At 37.1% G+C, this 24,645-nt stretch overlaps 1 protein-coding gene across 3 annotated transcripts in view; it reads left to right on the top strand.

Annotated features, from left to right (window-relative positions):
• The window catches only part of LOC128030811 (FH1/FH2 domain-containing protein 3-like), a 184,722-nt gene that overhangs the window by 141,283 nt on the left and 18,794 nt on the right, over nt 1-24,645 (top strand). For 2 of the 3 annotated variants that reach the window (XM_052618824.1, XM_052618823.1), the window contains exons 6-14: nt 431-525; nt 5,182-5,293; nt 6,300-6,394; nt 6,528-6,671; nt 6,891-7,132; nt 14,802-14,918; nt 15,236-15,370; nt 17,305-17,355; nt 18,879-19,069. In XM_052618824.1, coding sequence (XP_052474784.1) covers nt 431-525; nt 5,182-5,293; nt 6,300-6,394; nt 6,528-6,671; nt 6,891-7,132; nt 14,802-14,918; nt 15,236-15,370; nt 17,305-17,355; nt 18,879-19,069 — 1,182 coding nt within the window. Of the gene's footprint in view, nt 1-430; nt 526-5,181; nt 5,294-6,299; nt 6,395-6,527; nt 6,672-6,890; nt 7,133-14,801; nt 14,919-15,235; nt 15,371-17,274; nt 17,356-18,878; nt 19,070-24,645 lie in introns of all 3 variants that reach the window. The other variant, XM_052618822.1, reaches the window with a different exon arrangement.

The raw sequence follows: 24,645 nt of genomic DNA, 5'->3' as shown, positions 1-24,645 counted from the left end.
TTTAGCATGGGAATCCAACTTTTTAACAGTGTAAAAAACTCAGTATGCATGAAATAGCATTTCACCCCCCCTTTAACTTTATAAAAACACCTGCAACAAATGAATCAAAAATTGGAAAACAATCCCTTCAGGTCAGTCATAGCAATAATTTCAATAAAGTAGATTTTTTTTTTTAATTATTATTAAAATATGACTTTATTTTATTGAATAATAATTAGAAATTATATGGGGTATTGAACTCTAGATACAAAGCTATAACAAATGACGTAAATGAGTGTTTGTAGTAGACTTGTCAGACTTTGACTAATTAGCATCATTCAGAACATCCACGTAATCCAAACACCCTAGAAACTGCAGCGACTTAAACATATTTATCTCTCTCTCTCTCTCTCTCTCTCTCTCTCTCTCTCTCTCTCTCTCTCTCTTTCAGCTCTTGGGCAGATCATGCTGTATGTGGATGGAATGAATGGGCTTATCGGACACAATGAAGCTGTACAGTGGCTTTACACACTGGTTGGATCAAAGGTAAAGGACATTTCACTAGGTGAATATATGTGTGTGTATGCCATGTTGCGGTTCTTTTTGCTTCCTAAGGTATCAAGTGCTACATGATATATCAGTACCATATTGGTTATCGGTTATTTATATTATAGCAGCTGATATGAAATATTTAATTGTGCTCACTTAAAGGGATACTCCACCCCAAAATGAATATCGTGTCATTAATCACTTACCCCTATGTCGATCCAAACCCGTAAAAGCTTTGTATATCTGAGGAACACAATTTAAGATATTATGGATGAAAACTGTAAGGCTTGTGACTGTCCCACTGATGGCAGATGGACTATTCTGATGACGTTTTTCATATGTTTCTGGACTTTGACAGTGTAATTTACTTGGCAGTCTATGGGACAGTTAAAAGCCTCCCTATGTTCATCCAAAATATCTTAAATTGTGTTCCGAAGAAGAAATAAACTTTAACGGGTTTGGAACGACATGGGGGTAGGTGATTAAGTATCCCTTTTAAGTTAATATTTATATTAACTAAGAATTTAATAACACTGTTAAGTGTAATTTTTAAGCAAATCTCAAAAGGAATATACATTTTTCATGTGGATTATCATGTTGTGATTTATTTAATACAGTTGATTTTAGTTTTTCATGTTAATTTAGACAAAACAGTCCTGAAGCAAATGTAGATGAGAAACTGTTGCTTTGAATATCCAGGCCTGTTATTTTGTTCAGAGGTAATGAATTCAGTAAGGCCTGAATGTTGCTTTTTCTTGTATTTATGTTCTTTTTAGCCAATGTTTGCAAATGTTTTAAGTTAGGGCAGTTTCCAGGTGTGCCAACTTGAACAATACTCTTAGGGTGATGTAGTTTTGCACGCAGTGTTCATGACTGAGTTTCCTGTTTTTTCCCTTTATTTATGTTTTTTTAAGCCAATGTTTGTAAAGCATGCTTTAACTCAGTAGGGCAGCTTCCAGGTGTGCCAGCACACAGAGTGTGGCATGGTTTCACACAGCACAATCCAGTGTTCTGGACTGATTTCCTTTCGCAATCCTGTCCAGCCATCTAGTGGCAATATGAGCAAGTATGACGACAACACATGGATGTGTGTGCTAGAGTTTGGATGAGAATGGATGTTTGTGAACTTCACATCAACAGATATCTTTATGGAGTTCTGTGCTGGATGAGGCAGTGTTTAAATGCATTTCCTCTTCTTTCTTTGTTATATGGTACCTATGAAACACACAGTATGGTTTGACAGCTCTTACTATATTAAACACAAACCTGGTTCTACTCCAGTTTCTCCACTCAATACACACATTTATAATCCTGATCCTGATCCTGATTTTTTTTATTTAATTTTTTGGCCCATCTCTTTCCTTATCAGGGAAATACAATGGCTCAATATCTCCATGTCTGAATCATTTAGGAAAGTATATATAATTTTTCAAAGGCAAAAATCCTTTTTTAAATAATTCTTAAATCTGTAATTTTTGTTGTCCTCTAAAAATATCCTGATGAGAGGAAAAATGTATATGCTTTAAGAAGAAAAACTATACGGTAATAAAACCTGTTTTTAGAAAATTTATTTTACATTTATTTTAATTTTATCTCATTAACAATTTTTTATTTATTTTTTATAATGAACCTCAAATTTGTGTTAGATTTGTGCTTAAAACACACATACACACATGTTTGTTTTTGTGAAAAGTGGGGACATCCCATTGGCGTAATGGTTTTTATACCGTACAAACTGTATATTCTATCGCCCTTCACCAACCCTACCCCTAACCCTAACCCTCACAGGAAACTTTGTGCATTTTTAATTTCTCAAAGGCAAAGTCTTAACTTTGATAAAGAATATCTCTTTGGATTTGAGACTTTAGTCTTTGCAACTTAACAGATCTTCTTAATGAACCAAGAGCGTGTAACACTCCAAAGAGAAAGGAACATTTTTTATTGCATCATATGAACCCTTTTAATACTTTCGAATTTACTTTACTACACTACTTTACTACACTATCCTCTTCTCCTCGCTCTTTCATTTCCGTGCTCCCTGTGTGAATTGTGACAGAACTGCGGATTAAAACAGTAAGTCAAGCCCACCGGAGCAAAGAGCTCACTCCAGTGTCGGCTCCAGCCCCAGAGCTCGCTCCAGTGTTGGCTCCAGCCCCAGAGCTAGCTCTAGTGAGGGCTGCTGTTCCGGTGTCAAGTCCACTGAGGGCTCCTGTTCCTGAGTTCAAAAGCGTCGTTTTCTACAAAGACCATCCTTCTGACAAGCACAGTCCAAGGACTGGACTTTCTGCTCCGCCATGGCACCGTCCATGGCAGAGAGCTGTTATCAATATCCCCCATAGTACCCCATTCAGGAAACTGTGTCAAGATATTCTCTGGGCTTTTACACCCTTTAAATATACAGTAGTTTAGTCTAGACCAGCGGTTCCCAAACTTTTTTTCCTGCGAACCCCCTTCTATTTACTAACCGGTTTGGCGCACCCCCAATCCCCACTTAAAAAAACGCAACAAAGCTGTCTTTTATCGCCATATAAAGAGTCGTGTTTAATCATGCGCAAATAACCAGAACACGCATGACAATAAAAAACATCAACAAAGTTTCAATATATTGCAACAAAGCTACGCACGAGCTTCCACTTTTAAGAGGACGAGTGACAGACACAGGTTCAGTAACAGAAAGCACGGTTATTTTCAGCCGCATAAAAGAAACATTGCAGCAATTAGGCTAGGCCTATTAAATGACCATGGAGCTAGCAGCAGCATCATCTCAACCCGCGGCCCGTCACGAATTCAAATGCATCCCACTATGCTGAACAAAATTATTATTATTATTTTTTTTTTCAGTTTTACAATATTATATATATATATATATATATATATATATATATATATATATATATATATATATATATATTACATTAATTTAAACATTTACTTAAGAAATATAAGCTATAGCCTAATGTTTTTTATGCTAAATTATTGTGTGTTTCATATATTATTTTCAGACATGAGCAGATCACATAACCTTATGCATTTAACGAACACAAGCGCCCACTTTCAACATAGGCTACATTTGTGAACGCACATTTTCTGCAATGTCGCGTCAAGTCATGCTCCCGTGCTCGATTCTTACAGACTGCATCTTAAGCCATATGTTAAACTTTCCACGTCCGCGGGGAGACCGTTATCGACCGCTAGGTAGGCGTGACATAATCATCATCATGGGAGAGTGTGTGCAGAGGCTCTGAGAGGACGAACGCGTGCCTCCCATTTTTTATGACCGTGCGGACAGGTGCATTGGTCAGTAGGCTTCAAAAGCACAATTGCACATGTTCAGTAAGTGTGAAGAAGCCCATTGCTACTCGAACCTGTGCAATCCGCTTGCTCTTGGACTTGGACCATAGTGCGGCCCAGTGGAAAAAAGGTTGAGAACCACTATAACACAACGGTTATGGAAAATAGAACGACAGTACATTGAATTAAATTGCAATGAAGTTACAAACGATCCCCATCATTAAAGAGAATAAACTCCGAAATAGATAAAATAAATAAAAACGAGGATCAATCTGAAACTTTTCAAGTGCGACAATAAGATTAGCCTACACACGATCCACAACATAATTCTGTTGCAAAGAGCATAGGCTCAAATATTAGGGGTGCTCCGATCACGATCGGGCGATCATTATGCGCATCTCATCAGTAAAGCCGGTTTTCTAATCAGCGGTTAATTCCATCAGGTGCGTGATTTCACATAGAGTAGCTGTTACTACACAGAGCCGTTGTTAATAGAGAAGATGCGCAATTCACATTAATTTTCAGCGTCTATTGGCGCATCTTCTCAGTTAACAACGGCTCTGTGTAGTAACAGCTGCTCTATGTGAAATCACGCACCTGATGGAAATAACTGCTGATTAGAAAACCGGCTTTACTGACGAGATGCGCATTAACGATCGGCTGATCGTGATCGGAGCATCCCTATCAAATATAAAATAAAATGAAAGAGGATGCATCTGGAACTTTTCAAGTGCAGTGCAAAAGTCACTCAGCCTGCAGCGAGAGAGAGATTTCCTCAAGATTTTTTCTTTGCTCATTTTCTTTCTCTATTCTCATCTCTGTGGCCTCCAAATCCTCACTCTCTCTTGGCCCCTCTCCTCCTGACTAACAACTTTATCATAAGATGTCCGACTTGACAGTTTCTCTGATTTCAGCCAGTTAAGCATATTTATAATATATATTTTGGAATGAATGAAACGAGTTGGCACCCATATAGCCTAGCCTGCAGTACATAAAAGAAGAACAGTGCGTAGAAGACAGCGCTTCCATCGAAAACTAATAAATTATAGTTTTTTATTTAAAATAAAAGCGATCACAAAGGAAATGTTTACTGTTCGTGTTTTTTTATTGTATGGAAAAATCCCACTTAAAAAAAAAAGACCGCCATTACATTTGTCCTCTTGCGCACCCCCTGGTGGCAGCTCGCGTACCCCTGGGGGTGCGCACACCACACTTTGGGTATCCCAGGTCTAGACAATGTAAGATAATATGTGAGCTGCAAAATGTCATATCATTGGATGTAAAGACAAATGTTAAGATAAGTGTTTTTTAATTGTTGTATAAAGATAAATAGTGTTTCTTTATGTGTGTACATGTGTGCAGTTCCGGTTGGTTGTTAAAACTGCTCTGAAGCTGCTGCTGGTTTTTGTGGAATACACTGAGTCCAATGCACCTCTACTCATCCAGGCTGTCAACACCGTGGACAACAAGCAAGGTAATGTATACACATTTCAAAACCAAACACACACACACACACACTTATGAAAGATAAAATACAAATAAGTGAAATACTCTTGGAAAGTTGTCGCAGTGTCTCTGGAAATCAATTTTGATTCTAAGTCTCTGTATTTGAGTCCAAGCTGAGCTCTGGATGTTATAGTGTGTGTGGGGGGGACTGAGATGATAGAGACAAACTCTCTCCTCTGGTGAGGTTTGGTTACCTACAAGAGAGAAAGCAACTATAGTGAAGATGATAGTTAACAAACTGTTCTTGACTTTTTCTAAGATATTCTAAGGTAATTGCTCATATTATCAGCGCCTGTATTGGCAGTGAAATAAATATGATCACCAGCAGATTAAATCAAGATGAATGGTCTGAGCTCATGGAAAAAAGTGTTGATAGGACCAGAATGAAAAAGTTTAATACTGTTTTAATACTGTTACATAAGAAGAGAGACTGCTGTCTCTGGTCTCCCAGTGAGAGACAGACAGGCTGGCAGATGAAGCAGAACGTCTCCTGCTATTAATCTATATAACAGACATTTTCTCCTCTGACGTTGAACCAGCCATGCTTAACCGATTTACTTCAAATACCATTAGAAGTGGATTAAACCGCAATTCATTTTAATTTAGTGAATTCAATTCAACATGACAACCATCATGTAAAGATCTTTTTTTCTTGATGCTTATTTTTTTCAGTACTATTAATTCATTCAGGAATACATTTAAAATGCAGTTCATAAATACATTGACTTGAATGCAGCTCTTCTGTGATTAGAATGGTTTTCATTTCTGAAAGATTTTCAGAAGTTTGACATAGTCTATTATTTCTTCTAATATATTGTATCAAAACGGTTTGAACATTACAAAACATTATGGTCCAATTCATAAACTAATAATTAATTATATTTATACATATTTTCATACACTTTTTACCTTGAAAAATTGACACTCTTATTTATGATTGACCCTCATTGACACTTTTGGTTGCATGTTTCCAGGCTGTAAGCCCTGGTCCAATGCCATGGAGATCCTAGATGAGAAAGATGGAATGGACACTGAGCTGTTGGTTTATGCCATGACCCTTATTAACAAGGTACCCGGACATTATTATGGTTCAGAAATGTCACTTTTTTTGTACAGTTATATATGAATTTACTCTAAAAAATAAAATAAAAATGCATATTATACTTCTATTATATTTTCATATATCTATGGTATTTCTGCAGACATTGGCTGGGCTTCCTGACCAGGACACGTTCTATGATGTGGTTGACAGTCTGGAGGAGCAGGGCATGGAGGCCGTGGCCAAGAGACATGTCAACAGGAAGGGCACAGATTTGGACCTAGTGGAACAGTTCAATATCTATGAGGTTAGCTTGTGCTAAGTTTGCTCTTCAGTTACAAACCGTCTGAATGATCTTGTCCAAAACTGAGGTCTTAATTCTGAGGTCTTAATTCATAACAGGTCCAATGCAAGTGAACAATATGAAATGTATTTATTATTATTTATTTTATTATTATAACAAATTTTTAACATAGATGTGATATTTGTTATTTGCTGTTAGTCCAATAATCATGTTTATCCATAGTCAACCCTTCGTCATGAAGATGGTGATGATGAGACACAACCTCCTCCATCCGGACACAAAAGTCGGCGTCGGGCCAGCCTAGGCGACACTTCTGAGAGGCGGGGTTTAGAACGTCGCCGCAGCCGAAGACACTCGCTCCAAAATGGGAAAGGCCACACTTCTGCTCCTTCTTCCCCCTGCCACAGCCACACACCCAACATCCTGCCCCTCAATGGCCAGAAGATAGACAATATTAGTGAAAGGTGAGAAAAGAGAAAAAGACAGAAGTTGACTTGAATAAATTATATTTACATATACGTCATGTAACTAGAAAACTCACTGTGTGTCCTGTAATCGAGAGTGGAGATCTGCGGGCAGATGCTGGTCAGAGAACAAGAATACTCCTGTCACTATCTCATGTCACTTTCCTCCTTTTGTTGAGTTCTACAGACTGCTTGTGCTTTTGATTATTGATGACAGGATCTGTTGTTTGTGATGGGCTTCATGGTTTATTCTTCTTTTAATGGTTTGGTTGACAGATAGCTGAATTTATCTCAGTCAGACATCTGACATCTGATAGCGGACCCATCACAGGAAATTAGAAGGACTTTTGAAGTGTGGTGTTTTCCATATTATGGATAAATACCAGTCTACAGGTAGATGCAGAGACAGGACCTTAGCAGTGAGGCACAGGACTTCTCTTCCTTCTCTTGCCAAATGATACATTTAAAACAATTCTTGCAAAATAAATAACCTTTCATAGTCTTTTTAGTGGCAGTCTGGCACCATAAATTCAATTCAAATAACTGGCCTCAACTCCATATTAAACAACAATAATAAACAAAAAATGTAACTTAGAATGTACAGTATGTAACATTTAATTAATCGACATTTCTTAAATATTAAAAACTACAAAATAAAAGTAAAAGATTTGTGTCTTTAACTACAGTTAATGTCAAATGAACAACCGGTCAGCAACTATGCTGGTTTATTTATGTGTGCTTGATTTATTAAAAATAACCAACTCATGAGAGTTATATATTGGTAACCTTACATTTAAACATCCTGGCAATGCAAGTAAACTGTGTTTACAACACTTAATAAAAAAATCTGTTTATTTTTCAGTGGTTACATCAAAACATAAGCACCTGTGTATTCTACTCAAAGTATTCCATTCGTTCTGTGAGCTGTGATGTTAATCTGTTTGTGCCTAAGCTGTTTATTTACCGATAAAGGAAAACAGTTTTGATCATGTAAACACATTTGCATGATCATATGATTTGTCTTATTAAGCATAATCGGTTTACAAATGTGCATGTAAATGCACTCATTATATGCTTTTGATTAACTACAAAGAATCAGCTCATAAAAGTCACTCTTTCAGTGATCAGACTATACTGGTCATGTTGTCTATTTTGGGCTATAGATTAATGCTGCTTTCATGTGCTATCAAAAACCTCTGACGTCTTAATTACAAGTTTGTCACGTTCAAGTGCTTTGTTGTCAGAAAGAATAGGAAACATGGAGGACAGCCAGTTAAAACAAGAAAAATATCTTGAGTTGCTCAGTCATGAATACGAATTGAGAGGCAAGGAAGAGGCTAGGGAACTCGTATTTATGATTATTCTGAGCGTACTTTAAAGGCAGCATCATTCGCAATGGCTTCCTACATATTGTACTGGTGTGACATTAAAGGAAAATGCCACCATTTTTCCATATTCCACAATGTTCTTCAATAAAATCATGACGAGTTGATACGTACCTCTCCTGTCTCAGAGCGTGTGCTCAATCACTGTAGAATGGCGCCACTATGCTAGCTTTTAGCTTAGCACCATTCATTCCTTAGGATCCAAACAGGGATGAATTTAGAAGGTACCAAACACTTCCATGTTTTCCCTATTTAACCCTCTGGAGTCTAAGGGTATTTTTGGGGCCTTGAGAAGTTTTGTCATGCCCTGACATTTGTGCTTTTTTCCGTTTCTTATAAATATCTAAATGGGTAAAGTCTAATATCACTGTAATCAGCACAAACTGGGCTATAATAATATGTGAAAGGCATGCATGTACATGATTGTATTTTTGAGAAAAAAAATGTTATGCATGGTTAGTGAAAAACTAAAAATGTTAAATCACTTGAAAAAGGCAATAAAACACATACATAAAATTGGTTGCCGGCAAAGTTGAGAACTGGAGCTTGTAGCCTAGAATTTTTCTGTCTGAATGATGTGAAAATCATCTTGTTTACTCATTCACAGAAAACAATATATTGATTTAAATTTTCTAAAACACTTTTTGTTGGTAAAAGTCATATGCGAGTAGGCGTCAACTATCATGAATATCATTGTGATTTACACCTGAGAAGACAAAGGCCTGCATAATGAGCCTCTCATTCAACTGTGCCACTCTGAGGGAGGACTTACAAGAAAGAATGTGAGAACAAAATAAAAGTATATAATTTTATGTTTGTAGTTTATTAAGAATATATTTAATTATCCCACAACATAATTTAATATCCACTTGGGGGAGCAGTTAAACAGTTTATTAGGAACAATCAAAGCTGACTTTCAAACAATTTTTTTGGCATCCTTACTTCAGTCACACAATCCTTCAGAAATCCTTTTAACAATCTTATTTTCTACCAAATAAACCCCATTTATTATTATCATCATCATTATTATTATTATTAATGTTGAAAAGAGCTGAGAATATTTTTCGTTTTTTTAGGTTTTAGGTTTTTTTAGGGGGAATAAATCGAAAGAACTGCATTGCTTTTACATTTGTTAGAGTTATCTCTATTTGTCACATTTATATTATTTACATCAAGCTTTTGAATGGTATAGTATTGTATATTGTTATTGAAACTTCATAATGTTTCACTTGATTATACGTTTAGTCAGGAATTATAGTTTGGAAAAAGTCTTTGGAAAAAGTCTAACTAATAAAATGTTTACACGTTATGTGAAAACTAGTACAAATAAATAAAAAGAGACTTACTCATGTTTATGATCTCTGCTGAATAAAGTGCTTCATTCTTTTTTCTGAGGAAATCCATTTCTCAAATCCTCAACCACATCACATCTTTTTGGGGTGAATTATGTCTTAGTCCTCTCATCGCGAAGCAAACAGTAAAATAAAATAAAAACTTGAAGAACGGTCTCAATGCCTTTTCTTCTGTGTGGGCGTATTCAAGCCGCTCGCTTCAGTTTGAATCTGAATAGCGCGTTAAGCGCGGGGGCGTGGTCACATTAGATATAATGAGCGGAGATATGAAAAACAGACATTGCGTTGTTTTCATATGGATTACTTTATCTCAGAATATTTTTCGGCAGCACTTGTTTAGTTTAAAAGTAGACATTCCAGGCTTTCTATAGATATCTCTCTCATGTCTCTTCTTTGAGTATTCACGGAGTTCATTTTAATGAAATGTTTGTACATGACGATCAGCGGAGACAAAGACTGTAGACAGCGCACCTTGTTTGTTATCTTTATTTTATAAGTGCACAAAGGTTTTTTGTTATTATGTCTGTATCCAAAAAAAACTAGACCCTTTACAGATTCGATTGATGTATTGCTCTTATCTGTACGATTAAAACTGAAAGTGTAATTTAAGTTCTTTTCGGGGTTATCAGGAGAAAATGACTCAAAACGCATATATGCGTTAATCGACTCGAAAGGGTTAAAGACCATTACAGGAGTAATAACTGTAATGTACGGCGGAAGAGCACTTCACAGCACTTCGACCTCGGTGCAGTAGTATCATCACTCCTGAAAACCCCTCACGTTGGTTGTATTGACGAACGTAAGAGGGAGAGGGGGAGTTTTGAAGTGCTGTGAAGTGCTCTTCCGCCATACATTAGTTATCTTTTTTATCCGCTTAGAAAATCGCCACATTTTATTTTGTATAACCATACTTACTCGTCTAACTACTCATGTAACCATCATTAAAAAGGAAAAACATGGAAGTGCTTGGTGGCTTCTAAATTCATCCATGTTTAGATCATAAGGAATGAATGGTGCTAAGCTAAACGCTAGCATAGTGGCGCCGCGCGCTACAGTGGGAGAGGTACATATCAACTCATCTAGGTTGAGGGAAGAACATAGTGGAATATTGAAAGACGGTGGTGATTTCCTTTAACTTTGATCAAGTAACATAACATGACTTTTCATAAAGGTTTTGTATTGTGATCACCTCTGTTATATTGTTTGCCGTCAAAGCATGTGGTTCTTGTCCTCTCCTTTCATTTGTGCTGTTCCTTTCCCTCTTTTGTTCATTCCTCTTTACAACCCTCAATTTACAAACCCTCCTTTACACCAAAGAGATGAGGAAGAAGAGGAGAAGAATGAGGAGCTCCAGAAAACAGAGCTCTATAGACAGGCATCCGAAAGGTATTTCAGCAGGATCGGATTTCGGTCTTAGAGCTAGAAGCCAGATTGTAGTTTCTTATCCATTTTTTTTATGCTGTCTCTTTCCCCGACTTGACTAACATAAATGTTTCCCAACATTTCATAGTGTTCACCATCATTTACTAGATCTTGTGCTTTTATTCTGTTGTTCATATGGATGCCATCAACAGTAGATGAAGCTTCTAGCTTGTTTTTGTCTTTAAAGTGCATGGTCAACTTCATTCCCAATGCCGCTTATACAGACAATGAGGAAAACCTCCAGGACAGGTTTGGGGTTAAGGTTATCCGCAAGGCCCAGTGTCCTCCTCTCCTTTGACCTCCAGTTGTTGCCCCCCGATATCATCCAGTCTTTCTTCTTGGGCTTCTGTCTGATCCTTGGGGGCCCTCCCGTTCCGGGTTTCTTCTGTCACCTCCTCAGCCTCCACCTCCCAAAGCGAAGTCCCCCTGTCCCCTGTCCTTCCACTGCTCTCTTCCACCCTTCTTCCTACTTGCCCAGTGGATTTGGATGAGGTGTCTGTGGGCACTCCGCAGGGTCGAGACCCAGCAAAGCACTGCAGGTAGTGCAGATAGATGCAGTAGATTCTCGCCACTCACAGAACAATTTCCATGCGTGTGCGGGTGAGCTCTGTTCCAAATTAGTAAGCTGCGTAAGTAGACAGCTTAGTTATGGATCATAGGCAATGATTCTGTGTTCCTGACACAAAAGATGATTTGTTATCAATGTAATGAGCTATGAAACTCTATTGGAATCAGGTGTGAGAAGTGTAGTTCACTTGAGGAGTGCTGCTTGTTGGGTGTGTATGAGTGTCTGGTGTTGGTGCCTATGTAAAGTATTTAAAGTCAAGTTCTATTAGATTCCTGTCTTGGAAGAAAGCCACCTATTTAGACAGTAAAGTTTGGAATAGAGCCTTTTAAGTTGCATGTCAAATCCAGAGAATGACTTTCATTCCCACATACTGTATGTCAAGCTATGAGATCCCCGAGAGATGATCGTAGGAAACCCATGTCTGATTTTATTAATTCAACTCTTACAAACACTATGACCACACAACTTTCATCCTCTAGTAGGAAGGAAGTGTGGCATGGGATTCGCATGATCTCTGGATCTCCTGTGAATGGCGAGGGGGTATTGTTTTGTCTGTTCCATCAAGCCCACCTCTGAAAAGAGTCAGACCCTCACTCGGTGGATCATCACCCTATCCCTTTGTACCCGCTTCAAAGAGAACACTGTAAAACGTCCTATATCTTTCAAAAGTTGGACCCTCATAAAAATTGCTATGCTTGCTGTGTCTTAACTTATGGTCATATGCAATATGTGGCTTACTCTGTTTTATATGTCAAATCCTCAGACCAATAAAAGAAGAAATGGATAACAGTATGATCAGAGCCTGATAAATCATTATACTCTATGGGCTTTAAGTTCGCTTTCTTAATATGTGATATTATAAACAAAAGACTTTTTCCCCTTGAACCAGCCACTGTAGTGCAAGACACTCCCCAAAGGATGCTAACTTTTACTGAAATTTACAGCTCATCTGCCTTTCATTGTTGCATTGTACCACTACAGAGCCAAGAGAAGCCTGTAAATTAAGTCATATATAAAAGGGCAATTGTATTTCACCCTGGACAGTGCCTGAAGGGCCCACATTTCATGAGAATAAAGCTGAAAATGCTTTGCAATGTCATGTGCATGTTTGCTTGACATTAAGACTGTGGCAGCTTGAGGAACCCATCTGGATTATAAAGTGGATCAAAGACAGTTCTTTTTTAGTCAGCTGACTAAAATGCAAACGTGGACTCTATAATATTTAAAAACCTAAGTCTGAAGTCTTAAGCTAAATGCAAAGCACACTATTAAAATCAACATGACATCGAAATCTTCTCTTCAGGGAAAACTGGGCAACTATTGATGACACAGACAACTTAACTGCCACATATTGAAATGGGAAGCAAGGAGTCAAGAATTGATTGGTTAGAATGGTCCAGTTTGCCCCTGCTGGTAGGTGTTGTAACTACACCAAAAAAGGATATGTCTCCATTGATAACCTTTTGAAACTAGCCATGTATTCTTGCAAAAGGTGCTAATATATTGTGGTGGATTTTAAACCACTGATATATTCTTATTAGTATTATTATTGGTGGGCTCTTAAATGTGAAAATTATTTTTATTTCCCCTTCTGCTGTCCTTGCTGGCTATTTCTTTTATTATTATTATTAATAAACATAAAGTGCTTTGATTCACTTTCTATCACTGTACTCGTCTCTCGACTGCACTTGTCCCTCAGTCCTCTTTTTCTATCCCAGCTGTCAGTCAGACTAATCTTTTATGTAATTATGTTTCGATTACTAACTTCTTTTCATTTTCTGTCTCTTCTGTGCAGTTTGTCAGATGTTAGATACTCAAACACATCATGTGGTTCATGTGGCAGGTAAGGGAACAAGTTGGAAATAAAGTAAGTTTGTGAACTTTGGTGCAGAGTTTAAAAGGAAAAGGTCATGTGGGTTCAAGTCTGGCTTGTGTCATTTTCTAACTTCTTCATCCCATCTTTTCTTGATCGTCTCTTGGTGTCTACATAAGAAAAAAAAGAAGAAAAAAAATTAAATATTGTATTGTAATATATATTATAATATTAACATATTTTAAGTAATCAATTACAAGAACAAATTAAATATGTTTATTTAATTTAATTTAATTTAATTTAATTTAATTTAATTTAATTTAATTTAATTTAATTTAATTTACAATTTATTGAAGCCATTTACTGTGGTAAAAATTCTATAGCGCAGGTTTTCATTTGGCAAGCCAAAAGTATTCAAACACTTTAATGTGTGTTGGTTCTTTATGTTTTTAAGTGCTGGAACACTTTGGAATTTCAAACAGTGTCTGTTTGTTTCATTGGTAGAAAGCCAGGATTCATTCCCAGCTCTGAGTTCTTACTCCGATAATATGTGTAGTGAATCACGGCAGACTCAAACATAGAGGCAAGTGTAGGGAGCGAATGACAGCATGTCACTGACCTCTTTTAATGAAGATGTGGGAATGCACAGAGAAACAATCCCCTGCGTGTCTTGAATCAAATCTTCCGATGCAAGGTCATATCGCGTACATCTGCAGTCAGTGATCTGAACTGGTAAGCTGTTTTATTTGGGGAGCAGAGTTTATTTTGTCACTCATTCATGTGAAAGCTGGATTTAGCAGATCACCTGTGTGTGTCTGTGTGTCCTTGGCTGTTTGGGAAGTCGAGTGAGGCTTCACCTTGACCTCTTCAAAATGTCTGTTGTGGTCCTGATGGAGGAAATACATGACTCCATTTGGAATCAGAGCTTCACCCCCACTTTGGCTGTGTGTACTATCTGATGATAAGTGTGATAAATGAAGTGAATGGAAAAGATGGCCATTAGTTCTCTTGGATAAATCAATGTTTAGCTTCATGCTGTTAAGAGAAAACTTCAGGACAAAAAATCCTAAAGATCAAATTGGTTCTATGGCTGAACTTTGAGTTAAATTCTCTTTTGTCCTTCCTTTAGCACTGGCTGTGCAGGTACGTATCCTGGCAGGTCATCTGGGGTGTCCAGTGCCCCCTCCACACCCTATAACCGCTTCGGCCCCTCAGGAGGAACACCTGCAGACAGTAAGCCCGACAGGTGAGCATCTGTTCTTCTTCGATGTGTATATGACTCTGTTCTGCATAGGAGTCTTCAAATGTAACAGTTCCGAGGCTAAAATGTTTTATATGATAAGATTATAAAAATAACATCAGGGAATATTCAAAAAAAATATTTGAAAGCTGCTCTCTACTATGATTGGATAACCTCCTCATATCAGGATTACATTGTCATTCATCAGGGCGATGTTAAAGCAGTATATTTAACTCTTCAAATGCCCAAGAGTATAATTCTTGCTATATTGATGTATCGTTGTTCTGAAATGCTGTTCCTCTTTGGTTTATCTGGTCCTCCAGGTCTACTCTTGGTGGATTGTTAACCTCCTCCTACAGGCAGCACCAGGAGTCTCTCAATGCTGAACGTGAGCGGAGGCGCCTGGAGAGAGAGGAGAGACTTCAGCGCATTGAAAGAGAGGAGAGAAGCCGTTTCAAGTTTGTGGACTTTCTCAGCATTTCATTTTGATGTACTGTGGTTTCAACCCAGGGCTAAATTTTTAATGAATAATGCCGCGTTTCCACCGAAATTAACCGGAACATTTGTACCAGGAACTTTTTTTCCCAGGAACTTTTTTTCCCCCCAGACCAGTTGCTTTCTGCGTTTCCACCGCGGTGTAAAGTACCGGGAAGATTAGGCAAATAGACTGGTGACGTAGGTCTCCGCGCGTTTCTCAATACAAATTACCACTGATTTAAAAAAAAAAAAAAAAAAGTACGCAGATTTTGGACGTGCATCCTCGGTAATTAGTTCAGACTTTGTGCATTTGTCTCGAGAGTGTGATGTCCGTGAAGACGCAAGTCCGGTAAATCTATAAACAGCTCGTCTTGGCTACTGCAGTTTTCCTTACTGTATATTTACAATAAAACGAAATAGGATATCAAATACCACTGCCTCCTTTGGTTTTCATTTAAACATAATAACAGCTGCAGAAATGTACTTAGTTCAGGGATATGTGTATATGCAGCCATTACAACGAAACTAAATATTATATAAATTTGCCTTTTTTATTTTCATTTTAACATATAGATAAATTGAATACAGACCAAAGAAAACCAGTTAGATTTACCCCACATCTGAATTATATTTTATGTTTAACCACTAAAGACACATCAGAGCCAGCGGCACATATCAGAAGGTCTATCCCAGGAGAGGCTGCTCTCTGCGGATACATGAGGACTGAGCTTCCGCTGATCGAGTGGAGCTCACCGTCTACGAGATCGGCGAAACACATTTTTAAATAGGCGCTGTCTTTATAAATAAACCATAGATTTGAGTTTTAAACAACTACATTCTCGCCTGAAATACTTTTAAAATTACATTTGATGACACAATAACAGTAATATTTGAAAATGATCCGAAAAAATGGTGTTTGAACTCAACCAATGCTGAGTGAACTCAGATCGCTTTGGCTACTGCAATTGTCCCCTCAGTATATTTACAATAAAACGAAATAGGATATAAAATACCACTGCCTCCTTTCGTTTTCATTTAAACATAATAACAGCTGCAGAAATGTACTTAGTTCAGGGATATGTGTAACGTTATATACAGCCATTACAATGAAACGAAATATAATATAGCCTTGCCTTTTTTATTTTCATTTTAACATATAGATAATTTGAATACAGACCAAAGAAAATACTTTTAAAATTACATTTCATGACACAATAACAGTGATATTTTGAAAATGTTGATCCGAATAAATGGTGGTTGAACTCAACCAATCAGGATGTTTAGCGCCAAAGTACCGCCCCCGAAAGTTCCGGAACTTTGAAAAAGTACCACCTCCCCAGCAGGGACTTTCTGAGGGGCATTTTTTTTACCTGGAACTTTATTTAGTTCCTGGTTCCTGCTGTGGAAACACCAAGTACCAGGCCAAGTCCCTAGTTCCTGGGTAAAGTTCCTGCGGTGGAAACGCAGCTTATGCCAAAAACATCAGTGCTTCCAACGTCATCTAGTATTTCACATGTTGGAGATGGCCATGAGAAACATTCTGTCCAGCAGTCTAGAAAAGCAGCTGAGGCCTACATCCAAATTTTAACAGAGATATAGGAGTTTTCCTAACTGGACAAGTTATTGCTTCTTATTATGGTCATTTAAAGGAAAACAGCATTCAGACCAGACAGTGAATATTCATGGTGGGCTGCAGGAAGCCAAATGCTTATTCTCTCTGTATGCTTATCAGTCCACATACCAAGTCTTTTAGTCAGCCTCTACTGTTGTGTAAAAACAATTCAGAACACCAACTTGAATGGTTACTACTTGATGAACAATAAACATTATAGCTCCAAATGTCTTTGGTAGACATATAAAAGGCATTCTTTTTCACTTTTTACAGGTGTGCTCATGTTGATTCTCTTTATTGCAGTCGGGATTATGAGGACAAGAGAGAAGAGGTCAGACAAGCTCGAGAAGAAAGGTACATTCCAGAATGACTTTCACTTTTAGAGCATAATATAATATAATATAATATAATATAATATAATATAATATAATATAATATAATATAATATAATATAATATAATATAATATAATATAATATAATATAATATAATATAATATAATATAATAAAGTTTAGGTTTAGTACTATTTCAAGTTTTATGTTTTTTTTTGTTGTGTTAAAAACAGTAGAACTGTAAAATATTATTAGAATAATAAAAATAAAAAAAATTACAATGTCAATTTTTCAGCAGATATTATTCCAGTCTGATTCTTCGAATATCATTATAATATGCTGATTTGCTGCTCAAAAACATTTATTATTATTATCATCACAATTTTTACAATTTCAAGGTTGTTTTAATAAATAGAAAGAATCCTTGTGTTTCTGACACTGTAATAATGGACAGACAATATTTCTGCTTTCTTTATAATTAATTATATTATACATTTATATAGTATCACAGATTATTTTTATCAGTCCAATGCAGTTGTGTCTTAAAGCGTTGAGCCGTGTTTAATATCAATTATCAGCACAACGATAGTAATACACCTGGAAAACATTTATTAGACTGTGCAGCAGACGGGAAGTGTGTCAGCGCATGCTGCAGGTGATATGTGCGTCAGGGCCCCTTTATGCCTGCTGTAGATTAAGACCTTGAAAGACAACAGGACAAGATGTGTAATTGACTTTAGACATGGGATTTTTGAATTTACAGTAAATGTTAAAAACATGGTTCCTGGCAAGTGGAGCGGCTCAATGTCTTTGCATTTATTCAAGATCTTATCGAAAATCACAGTCTTCCAATCTTTTTTTCTTCAATTTGATGTGAACCTTACAGTGTAATGTAATGATGTTATGGAATTAAAGGATAAGCTAACTTTAGGTGATAGAAAGGAAATGTATAGTTATGAAGCATCTGGTTCTTGATTTTAGTAAAATGTTTATATTAAAACTGGGTCATATTTTTAGGGTTGATGAAACAGGAGGGGAGCGGACATCAAGGGAGAGTTATAGAAAACATAATTGGAGGATTTGGTGTAGAAGTGAATTTCGAAGTGAAGTTTATGCACACACTAGAAATCAATGTTCTCTTGCATGCTGAATGCTCTGAAAGTGTCTCTGTTTTAGTCATCAGTCCACAAGCTGTTTCAGGTCTTCAACCCTCAGAATAGCAAACATTGTGATTTGTATTTAAAGCAACCTATATTACATTAGTACAAGTACAGTTCCCCTGGCCCAAATATTATCAGGACAGTTGTATTACCTTTTATGTCCCCAAAATATACCAAAAGGAATTTTAATTCAGAATTTAAAAACATACTCATCATAGAAGAGGTTTATTCAAGTAATTTTATGGATATGTTACATTTTTTCAATAAGAAAAACATTGTTACAGTACATATTCTTTTTGAATTCAGACATGAAAATAAGCATTGCGTAATTGCCCTGATATATAATGCTTTTGGTGACTTTTATTGTTTTATTTGATGTGTGCAGATATAAGCAATTGGAGCGGCTGGCAGCAGAGGAAAATGAAAGGGAACGGCCAAGATCGACAAAACGGGGGCGAACAGAAATCACACTCAGCCTGAGTTCACGAACCTCCAGCAGTTCATTGTCTCGTTCTGCCACCCCTTTGACTGCCGAGGCTCAAGAGGATAAATGCTCTGTTCTACATCAAACACGAGGTGAGAATCCTCTGTAATATGTACAGTAATATAGCGTGGCATTTCTGGAAAAAGTTCTGGTCTATATTTTTCCTCCAAAGTGTGGAATCGAGTGGTTACCACACAATTGTTTTGTAACGAAAACAATGTAAAGCCACTGGGGCAGTCAGCCATTAGGAAAAAAAGTTTTTGGGTTTATTGGCCTCAAATATTAACCACAATTTCAGAAATTGGGTCAGTGGTCATCCACATCTGAATCTGAGGGGCTGGAGTTGGTATGAACGGGCTGAACGACTGGAGCCTGGTCAATCATTCAGTCTCACTATGGAGTTTATGACTGGCTTAAGAAGATGATAATTTTTTTTTAGTTGCATGTTAGTCTTGATTTTAGTTTTCTGTGTGCATTCCCATTCATCTCAGTGGCAGCTCCTAGGAAGTGTACAATTTGAATTGTGTAAAGGGAAAGATATAAATCCTTTTCATTTTTTTTAAGTAATAATAACCAAAAATGAAATAACCCAAAAATGAAATTTGCATAATTTACTTATTGCTTTTATCCAAACCCACATGAATTATGATCTTCTTTAGAACACAAAAGAAGTTATTTTGAAGAATGTTTTAACTGTTCTCCATAACAACATTAGACCCTATTGACTTTTATTGAGTGGACAAAATAATAATAATAATAATAATAATAATAAGCTTATAGAACTACAGATTTGTACTGACATGACTTGTTACCACTGTGCAGGCTGGTAGTGGTGGTGTAATGGTGTGGGGGATGTTTTCTTGGCAAACTTTAGGCCCCTTAGTGCCAATTGGGCATCGTTTAAATGCCACAGCCTACCTGAGCATTGTTTCTGACCATGTCCATCCCTTTATGACCACCATGTACCCATCCTCTGATGGCTACTTCCAGCAGGATAATGCACAATGTCACAAAGCTTGAATCATTTCAAATTGGTTTTCTTGAACATGACAATGTACTAAAATGGCCCCCACAGTCACCAGATCTCAACCCAATAGAGCATCTTTGGGATGTGTTGGGATGCTTTGTGCCCTGGATGTGCATCCCACAAATCTCCATCAACTGCAAGATGCTATCCTATCAATATGGGCCAACATTTCTAAAGAATGCTTTCAGCACCTTGTTGAATTAATGCCACATAGAATTAAGGCAGTTCTGAAGGCGAAAGGGGGTCAAACACAGTATTAGTATGGTGTTCCTAATAAACCTTTAGGTGAACGTACATATATATAAAAGCGTCTGCTAAAATGAATAAATGTGTATATATATATACTACCTGTTTAGTTCAGTCCAAGGCTGGTTATTTGCTTTACATTTGTGTTGTGCTATGCCTGCTCCTAGGATTTCTAATTTGTTTGTTTTTTTCTTGTGGATTTATCATTAAAGAACTTTTATGGGATGTTCTCCATCGTGCGCTCTTTATAGCACCAGCACTTAAAGGGTTAGTTCACACAAAAATGAAAATTAGATGAGAAATGAGAGATTAACTCTTTTTTTTGGCGTTACGAATAAAGTAAAGACAAAATAATAACAAGGCGGCAGAGCGAACTTATCATCCATAGTGGATCTCACGTAGTTCTTCTCTTAAAGACTGAACACTTAACTTTGTGGTGATGACGTAAAGGACTAAGTGAGAACCACTATGGATGATAAGTTCGCTCTGCCGCCTTGTTATTATTTTCATGCACTCCACACTATAATGTGATGCATGCAAAATACATAGTTTCGGCCGTTACAAAGTCTTCATCACAAACAGACATACATTTTCTGAAGATATAAGGTATTTTGTTGCACTTTAACAAGTAATCTGAATGGCCTATATATGTGCAATATTTTAAACAAGCCCTCACTAACTGAGTTTAATGCCACAGTTATGTTAGAATGCATCTCATTCATTTTTCTGTGGCGATGCGTCGGTCTCATGGGGCGCGCGGTCCGGAACGCTGTATGGCTGATGCAGCAGTTCAATTAAACTTTACTCCAAATATATCAACTTACCCGTTTTAAATACTTTATATTTAACGTGTTCATTTATGTCCAATATTAGTGTTTAACTGCTGGACTTTAAATTAAATCTACTATTGATTTTCACCATTGACTGATAACTTCCGTGCGCAGATGTGGCAGATTTGTCACAGGACGCACGATATGACAGTTGCGTCTGACTATATATGAACTAGCTGTTTTAAATACATTATTTTTATATTTAACGTTAGTTTATCAGTATGTTTTAAAGTATATATTTTTGATTATTGGTCTATCCATAGGCTCTCTCTCGCGCACCTGCGTGGTTTAAAACAACAAATAGTTATGCTATGACAAGAACAAAGAGTCTCTCTCTTGCTCCACCCAGGCACGATAATATTGTGTATAGTCGATCTCACGGGCTCACGTAATGATAATTTGAAAAATGCCTATATATACCAACACTAGTGTTTATGACTTTTTTATTTCATACGAATCATGCCCCACCCACAAAACAAAACACAAAACATTACATGTGAAAAACAAATTATGAAATGAATACTCATCAAGTATAATGGAAAACTCCAACAGATGTCCCAAAATGTCCAAATGTCCCAATACAAAAATTTTGTTTTGAGATGAGTTTGTCAACTCTACTTCATTAAAATAGTTTAAATCATACTCACTTGGCAGTTGCTTGGTCAGAGCTCTGATAATAAATTGTAAGAACCTACTGTAAAATACAGATAAGCAAAAACAAGAACTTTACCCCATGAAACACCTCCCTCCCATGGCTACTCAAAATTAGTTTTCATAATTTGTAAAAACCCACCTTTCAAACTTCTAAATACAGCCAAAGGACATGCCCAAAGTAGCCATGCCTCAAATACAAAAGCATACTACAAACAAGAAGTAGCAATGCATCAACTTACAAAGCAAGCTACATTACACAAGTAGAATTGCCTCAATCTCTTAAAGCAAACTACAAAACACAAAAGTAGCATTGCATAAATATTATAAATATTACAAAGCATTCTACAAAACAACTATAGCAGTCCACACAAAAGTGTTAAGTAACAAAAGAACAAAAAAGTAGCTCTTTAAACAAAAGGTGATTCATATCCCGGACGAGCCCCCAATTTATGTTACAACCCTCTTTAGGGACCAACATAAGAAAGCCTGATGATATGACGATTTGAAAAATGACTATATTGCCCAACACTACTGTATATGACTTTTTTTATTTCATACGAATCATGCTCCACCCATAAAACATTAAATGTAAACATTTTTTAATGAATTGAATACTCACCAAGTATAATGGAAAACTCCAACAGATGTCCCAAAATGTCCAAATGTCCCAATACACAAATTTTGTTTTGAGATGAGTTTGTCAACTCTACTTCATTAAAATAGTTTAAATCATACTCACTTGGCAGTTGCTTGGTCAGAGCTCTGATAATAAATTGTAAGAACCTACTTTTTTAAACACAGGAGTGCTCCATCTCCAGTTTTCCCTAACTCTAGTTCTAAATTTTTCAACTGTCACTTACAATTAGTTTTTCCTTTAACCTGCAGTTATTCAAATAAAAAAAGTTCCTTAAGTTCCTTCACATTCTGAGACTTTTCAACAAATGAGTCTGTATGCAAATCACACTGACTAGTCTGCAAAAACGTTTTAAAGCAGCATCACCGGAAGATTCCTTTTGATCTGCTACTAATCTAGATAATATTGGTCTCATGGTAGCCTTAACACTACCACGAACATGGTTTAATAAGAATCTGCAATTTGCTTAATTCATGTCGTTCCAAACCTGTAAGACCTTCGTTCATCTTCAGAACACAGTTTAAGATATTTTAGATTTAGTCCGAGAGATTTTTGTCCATCCATTGAAAATGTATGTACAGTGCACTGTCCATGTCCAGAAAGGTAATAAAAACATCATCAAAGTAGTCCATATGACATCAGAGGGTCAGTTAGAATTTGTTGAAGCATCGAAAATACATTTTGGTCCAAAAATAACAAAAACTAAGACTTTATTCAGCATTGTTTTCAATTTGTTCACAGCGCGTTCACAACACTGCAGTGTAGTGATGTCCGGTTCGTGAATTAATCATTTTATTTAACCGGTTCTTCTTGAACCAGTTCACCAAATCGAACTGAATCGTTTGAAACGGTTCACGTCTCTAATAAACATTTATCCACAAATTACTTAAGCTGTTAACTTTTTAAACATGGCTGACACTCCCTCTGAGTTAAAATAAAGGATATTGGTTTATTTTAACTCAGAGGGAGTGTCAGCCTCGTTAAAAAAGAGTGTACACTGCCTGTTTCCAACTCATATTCTCCAAAATGGCGCTACAGTGATATGGACAGACATAGAGGACACACATTTTGGAAAAAAGTCTTTATTTTTGTTGTGACACAAAATGAACTGCTAACATTAATTGACTAATCATATCAGCAGCACATGTTGAAGTGTGAATGAGTACTAGTCAGGTTAATCACTATCATACTAATTGGATTGTAAGAGCAGACTCCTTGCTATAAAAGGAGGAAAGAAGTGCTTCCAATCATTGTGTTCTTGTTAGCAATGGTTACCTCTAAAGAAACGTCCAGCCATCATCACTTTGCGTCAAAATGGCCTCACATGCAAGAAAAATTGCTACAAAGAATATTGCACCTGAGTAAAACATTTACCAGATCACCAAGAACTTCAAGGAGTGAGGTTTGACAGCAGTGAAGAACTCTTCAGGAAGTCCCAGAGTGTCCATCAAGTGCCAGAACCGTCTCCCCCTGAGGAGTCAGCTAAGGAAACGTGTCACCAGTAGTGCAGAGCTTGCTCAGGAATGACAGCACGTTGGTGTGAGAGAATCCACATGTACAGTGAGGCCAAGACTTTTGGACAACAGCTTGGTGTCAATAAGGGCAGCAAAGAAGCCACTTATCACCAAGAAAAACATCAAGGACAGACTGAAATTCTGCAGGAAATACAAAGATTGGACAGTAGAAGACTGGTGCAAAATCATTTCCTCTGATGAAACTCCTTTCCGACTCTTTAGGACATCTGAAAAATTTATTGTTCAGAGAAGAAAAGTTTAACGCTACCATGAGTCCCTTGTTGTACCAACAGTGAAGCATCCTGAAACCGACCTGTTTTTATTTCTCTAAAAAACGTTTGCAAAACTTTTACCTTATGTGTGCTGAACATACGCGATGGCCGGATCAACATTCTGTCCAACGTTATATAACCATCTTTTTTTTTTGCCGGCTGTCAAAGCCTTATTTGATTGGTGAGTGATGTAGAATAGAATGACTGCAGTGCGCCTGACAGGGAGCGTACGAGAGAGAGCCCCGGCTGCACGCTCACACTCACAGTTCACAGTCTTCAAACAACATGAGCGCTTCTTGCTCTCTCTCTCCCTTGTGCATATTTATCAAAATCATTAAACACGATCGAAAAAGGGTGAAACACCAAAGTTTCACGCTCGCTTGCGCACTCACAGTCTTCAAACTACACGAGCGCTGTCTTGCTCTCTCTCTCTGTCTCTCTCTCCCTCGTGCATATTAACCAAAATCATTAGACATGATAGAAAAAGGGCG

The sequence above is a fragment of the Carassius gibelio genome, chromosome A16 (assembly GCF_023724105.1).
Source record: "Carassius gibelio isolate Cgi1373 ecotype wild population from Czech Republic chromosome A16, carGib1.2-hapl.c, whole genome shotgun sequence".
In the NCBI taxonomy this organism is placed as follows: domain Eukaryota; kingdom Metazoa; phylum Chordata; class Actinopteri; order Cypriniformes; family Cyprinidae; genus Carassius; species Carassius gibelio.
Note: the sequence above shows the minus strand (reverse complement) of the source record. Positions and strands in the feature narration are given on the sequence as shown.